This window comes from Erythrolamprus reginae, chromosome 10 (assembly GCF_031021105.1).
Source record: "Erythrolamprus reginae isolate rEryReg1 chromosome 10, rEryReg1.hap1, whole genome shotgun sequence".
Taxonomy (NCBI): Eukaryota; Metazoa; Chordata; class Lepidosauria; order Squamata; family Dipsadidae; genus Erythrolamprus; species Erythrolamprus reginae.
Window position 1 is genome coordinate 14,368,168 of NC_091959.1, and position 6,147 is coordinate 14,374,314.

Here is a 6,147-nt window from a genome sequence, read left to right on the forward strand (position 1 = left end):
GACCGGAAAGATTCGCAGGAAGCTTTTGCAAGGCAGGCTGTGGATTTCAGCCCTAGAGATCCCCACTGCTGACGCTGACCGGTGTGGCTCTGGCTTTATCCGACAGAGCAGGGCCTGCGCCAAATGGCCCCCCGTTATACTTCGGCTACATCTTTAGAAAAGAACGGAGCGCAAAACACACATCCTCACCAAATTCAGGAGCTTCCCTGTCTTTATGGCAATGGCCGACTCCAAGCAGCCGGTGGTGGAAAAGCTCCAGCAACTGCCACAGTGGCCCTGGTGGGGAGCAGGAGGGGAGGCATCAGAAGAGCCCATCGCCCGGCTATTTGACAGCCTCCCGAGGACAGAAGGAAGCCCAGCCCTCCTTTAAGCCCTGCTGCCTGTCCAGAGCCCCTCACGCGGATGAGCTGGGCTGCGTTACCTGGTTTTTTACGGGGGTGACAACTCTCCTTTCTTCCTCCAGTCGATGGCCCTCGGGTACGGCCCAGGACTCCTGCGGAAGTTGCCCGTGGTAGCAGAGCAGTTCTGGAGGCAAGTGGAAAGCGGTCAGCCCATCTCTCTCCCCCCTTCCCCATTCCTGAACAGACCATGAAAGGGGGGGCACACTCTGATGAAGCTCTGGATGGGGCTAGCAGTGTGGCAATTCTGGCCATTCAAGTGATTGCCCCATACACACACTTTGGCTTTTAATGCTTATCTTGGTTTCAGGGATGGTGAGATGCTAACCTCCAGCCCAGGGGTCCTCAAACTTTTTACACGGGCCAGTTCACTGTCCCTCGGACTGTTGGAGGGCCGGACTATATAAAAAAAACTATGAACAATTCCCTATGCACACTGCACATACCTTATTTTAAAGTAAAAAGAAAATGGGAACATACTATTTAGAGGGGAGGAAGAAGTCTGGAATTCATATATGTTTTATGTTTTAATTTTCTTTTGTTAACATGTGATTGGCTATAAAAGGTTTTCTTGGCTTATAGAAAAATGTATAAAGAAAGGAAGCACTTTGGCATAATGGGTAATAAGTTAGAAATATAATTGGTGTTGTACTTTTGAAGGAACATTAAGGAGGGAATCTAATTAAGAGAAAATGAATGTAACTGGATGACAAAATTAGAAAAAAAAACTTTTTTGATGATTGATATTAGTTACTAATACCGCATTTTATTCATACAGGCTAGAGGGAACAGTGGCCAGGAGCACAGGATATGGACGCATCCTGTGCTCCTGTCATCACCCCCGGGCCGGATAAATGGCCCCTCAGAGGGCCGCATGTGGCCCCTGGGCCGTAGTTTGGGGACAGCTGCTCCAGCCACTCGTTTCTCAACCTTGGCAACTTTAAGATGCCTGGACTTCAAGTCCCAGAATTCAACTGCTAACCCGACCGGCTGGGGGATTGAAGCCTGCAGGAGTCTCCCCTCTAGGAGACGGGGGCCTGGGTTGCAGTCCAATTAAGGGCACGTCCAGAAATGTTCTTTCGGCGCCAACTCAGGAAACTCAAACTGCCCAAGGAGCTGCTGATCCAGTTCTACTCATTGAGTCTCTCATCTGCACCTCTATAACTGTGTGGTTTGGTTCTGCAACCCGACAAGACCGACACAGACTTCAGAGGAGAATCAGCACTGCAGAATAAACAATGGCTGTCAACCTGCTTTCCATTGAGGACCTGTAGACTGCACGAGTCCAAAAGAGGGCGGGGAAAATATTGACTGACCCCTCGCATCCTGGACACAAACTGTTTCAACTCCTACCCTCAAAATGTCGCTGCAGAGCACTTCACACCAAGACAACTAGATACAAGGACGTTTTTTCCCAAACGCCATCACTCTGCGAAACAAATAATTCCCTCAACACTCTCAAACTAAGTCTACACTACTATTACTACCAGCTTTTTCCCATTATTCCTATTCACCCATTTCCCCCCACTTGTGACTATGAGTATAACTTGTTGCTTGTATCCTTAAGATTTTTTATTTATATTGATTGTTTCTTCAATGCTTATTTGACCCCTGTGGCAAGTGTTGGACCTCATGATTCTTGACGAATGTATCTTGTCTTTTATGGACACTGAGAGCATCTGCACCAAGACAAATTCCTTGTGTGTCCAATCACACTTGGCCAATAAAAGAATTCTATTCTATTCTGTCCACTGAGTTTTGAACCCCTCCTGGTCTCGGATGCCCAGCTCGCTTTACCTGAGGTTCTTGCCAGAGGTATTTCTTCCTGAATTCAGGGAAGGTCATGTCTGAGAACTGGTTCAAGCCCACTGGGGAGAGAAAGAGGGGGGAAGGTGGTCAGGAGGGGCTCCCACGGCCAGGAGGCGGCGGGGGGGGGGACGGGGGGGGACGGGGAGGGGGGGCACCACCACCCCTACTTCGGAAGCTGGAGTTGCCCGCGTTGTGCTTGTCAATCTTCTCCTTGTTGGCAAGGAAGACATGCAGGCGGTGCCGGAACTCTGCCTCGGAGCGGTACTCCCGCCGGTGCTGCAGCGCCAAAAGAAAAAGCGAGGCCGGGGATCGCTGGGCGCGGGCAGGAGGGGGGATTCCGGGGACGCCCCTCCAGTCTCCTGGCATTCTCCCCAGCCGACCCCCGCGCTTGGGCCTGGTTGGGAAGGTGGCAAGGGGCCAGAAGTGGGCTGCTACGGATTGCGCACTGAGGCACAGGTGTGCAGGTAACGGAGCCCAGTGCAACTCTGCCACTGCACCTGGGCAGGCAGTGAGATTCCGCGTGGATACGCAAGTGCGCCCGTGGCTGAGTGCTAGCGGAGTCGAGTGCAATTCTGCCACTGCACCTAAGCAGGTAGCAGAATCGCGCACGGAGGTGCAGGTGTGCCCCTGCTTTGGCACGTTTTTTTGCTTCTGCGTGTACCGAAACACGGGCGTGCCTGCGCCTCCACGCACAATTCTGCTACATGCCCAGGTGCATTGGAAGAATTGCGCTGGACTACGCTACTTGCACACCTGTGCCTCCGCGTGCGATTCTACTATCTGCCCAGGTGCAGTGGCAGAATTGCGCTTGACTCTGCCAGCACTCAGCCATGGGCGCACACCTGCATGTCCACGCGCGATCTCACTATCTGCCCAGGTTAGTATGACCAGATGTCCTGCTTTCAGCGGGACAGTCACACTTTTTCATTATTTGTTCTGCGTCCTGCGCCCTTTGAAAAATGTCCCGCTTTTTTCCCTCCCAACCAGCCCCCTTGGGAAGAGGCTGGAGGGAGGGGATTCCGAGCTCTCTGCTGCTGCCTCGCCCTCCCTGCCACAACCCAGCTTGGCCGGAGGTCTCTGCGCTGACTTCTGGCTAGCTGTGCAGGGTCTTTGCTTGCTCGTTTCCCCTGCCCCGCCTCCTCTCCCGCCTTCGCCTCCACCATCGGGGCAGGGAAGCCAGGCGGCTCCTGTGCCGCAGATGTCCCGCCCGTCGGCCTCTGAGCCCAAAGGAGGAGTGGAAGCCTCCCCACCCCCCCGTCTCTCTCCAGGTGAAGCTGCTCTTGGGCTGGAGCACCTACTGAGCCCCGGGGGAAGGGGCTGGGTTCGTGGGGGGGAGGAGGGAAAGGAGAAGAGGAAGGAAGGGAGAGAAAGAAAGAGAGGGAGGGAAGGGGGGAGAGAGAAAGAAAAGAGGTGGAGAAAGAGAGAAAGAAAGGGAGAGAGAAAGAAAAAGAGGGAGGGAGGGAGGGAAAGAGAAAAGAGAAAGGAATAGATAAAAAACGAAAGAGAAAGAAAAGAGAGAAAGAAAGAAAGAAATTTCCTTGCTAATTTTTTGGGGCAAAACTTTTTTTCAGCTCTGCCCCCCCCCCCCCAACCCCAACCCCCTCAATGGTGTCTTTCCCAATCTTAAAATCTGGTCACTTTAACCCAATTGCAGTGGCAGAATCACGCCCCACTCCGCCAACGCTCCAGCCCCGGGGACGAGCGCCCGTCCCCGTCCCCCCCCCCTAGCAGCCCTCCTCCGCCCTCGCCTCCCCCGCCCCAATGCGCCCCGCCCGCCCAGCCACCCGCCTGCAGGGACTTTTCCGGGGCCGCTGCGTTGGGAAGCGGCCGGTGCGGTTACCTGGGCGGCCCACGCCTGGAAGAGCTGCTCGCCTGCGGGAGGGAAAAGGCGGGTGAAGAGCGGGCCGGGCGGGGGAAGGTCGCGCTGCCTCCCCTGCCCGGCCTTCGTGTACCTGCGGCGGCGCTGGTGCTGGCGGGGCCGAGGCTGAGCCCGAGCCCGGAGCAGAGCAGCAAGAGCGGTAGCGCCGGTGGGGCCATGGCGGGACGGGGGACGGGCTGCCTGCGAGCGGGGCGCCTCGCTCCTCGGAAGTGGCGGCCAGGCTGGGCGGCTCACGAGGGCTGGGCGCTGCCTCCGCCCCTCGCTGGCCTCTCCCACCGGCCTTGAGCGGCTCCCGGGGCGGCGCCGGTGGCCTGGCGATGGAGCCGCACTGTGTTGCCTTTGCCGGGACGGAGAGCGGTAGGGCCGCGTGGGACAGCCCGACCGAAGAGCCGAAGCCCTCCTCGCCAAAGGCTGAACTGGGACGCCGCAACGACCCTGGCCTGGAGTCTTCCCCCAAAGCAGCCGGTCTGCCTTGAACGGAAGAAACTTCTTTCTTTCTCTTTCTCTTTCTCTTTCTCTTCCTTCCTTTCTTCCTTCCTTCTTTCCTTCCCTCTTTCCTTCCTTCCTTCTTTCTTTCTTCTTTCTTTCTCCCTTCCTTTCTCCCTTCCTTCTTTCCTTCCCTCCTTCTTTCCTTCCTTCCTTCCTTCCTTCTTTCTTTCTTTCTTTCTGTCTTTCTTTCTTTCTTTCTACTTCTGTGCTGCCCAATCCTTAAGGACTCAGGGTGGCATACAATGACAGTATAAATACAAAATAAATAAATAAAAAGAAGTCAAATATACAAACTAAAAAGCCATGATTAAAACTCATAATTAAACTATTAAGACAACATGCATGCATACTATTCATACAATTTGGATGACAGTTCATGGCCCCCAGGCTTGCCAGCAAAGCCAGGTCTTCATGGCCTTGCAGAAGGCCAACAGGATTGGAACAGTATGGACATGTGAGGCGGGGAGTTCATTCCATAGAGCCAGGGTGGCTACAGAGAAGACCCTCCCCTGCAGCCCTGCAAACCTGCATTGCTTAGTGCAGTGTTTCCCAACCTTGGCAACTTGAAGCTATCTGGACTTCAACTCCCAGAATTCCCCAGCCAGCACACTGGCTTAGTCAATGGGACCTGGAGCTCTGTGTGCTCTTATTGGTCTCTTGGAGGTATGCGGCAAGAGACAGTCCCGTAAATAGTCTGGTCCTGAGCCATGTAGGGCTTTATAGGTAATAACCAACACCTTGAATTGTGCCCGGAGACTAATACGAAGCCAGTGCAGCTCGCGGAGCTTAGGTGTTATATGGGTTTACCGAAGTACACTCATGACAGTTCGCGCAGTTGCATTCTGGACTATTTGCAGTTTCCGAACATTCTTCAAGGGTAGCCCCATGTAGAGCGCAGTGCAATAATCAAGGCAGGAGGTGATGCAATAGCAATAACATTTAGACTTATGTACCGCTTCACAGTGCTTTACGGCCCTCTCTAAGCAGTTTACAGAGAGTAAGCCTATTGCCCCTACAATCCAGGTCCTCATTTGATCCACCGTGGGAGGATGGAAGGCTGAGTCAACCTTGAGACTATTGAAAGTCGATTTGCCAAAGTGCTGGCAGCCGGTGATCAGCAAAAGTAGCTTGCAGTCCTGCGCTCTAACCACTGCACCACCCAGCCTCAAAAGAAGCTGCTGGGATGAGAAGCAAAAGGTTTTCAAAGCAAAAACCAAGAGCCCAGTTGCCTTTTTGCAGATAAACAGAGTTGGAAGGGATCTGTAGGTTATCTAGTCTATTTATTTATTTATTTATTTATTCATTCATTCATTCATTCATTCATTCATTCATTCATTCATTGGATTTGTATGCCGCCCCTCTCCGCAGACTCGGGGAGGCTAACAACAGTAATAAAACAGTGTATAACAATAATCCAATACTAAAAACAGTTAAAAACCCATTATATAAAAACCAATCATACATACAGACATACCATGCATAACATTTTAAAGGCCTAGGGGAAAAGTGTATCTCAGTTCCCTCATGCCTGGAGGCAAAGGTGGATTTTAAGCAGCTTATGAAAGGCAAGGA

The 6,147-nt window shown here is 53.0% G+C and overlaps 1 protein-coding gene across 1 annotated transcript; it reads right to left on the reverse strand.

The window, feature by feature from the left end:
• Positions 1-153: 153 nt before the first annotated feature.
• On the reverse strand, positions 154-4,324 carry CTSH (cathepsin H). The gene is given in 7 exon segments (XM_070762403.1): positions 154-276; positions 422-444; positions 447-525; positions 2,196-2,266; positions 2,375-2,483; positions 4,048-4,079; positions 4,160-4,324. Coding segments are annotated over 7 exon segments (522 nt in total). The 5' UTR covers positions 4,245-4,324.
• Between the last annotated feature and the right edge of the window lie 1,823 nt (positions 4,325-6,147).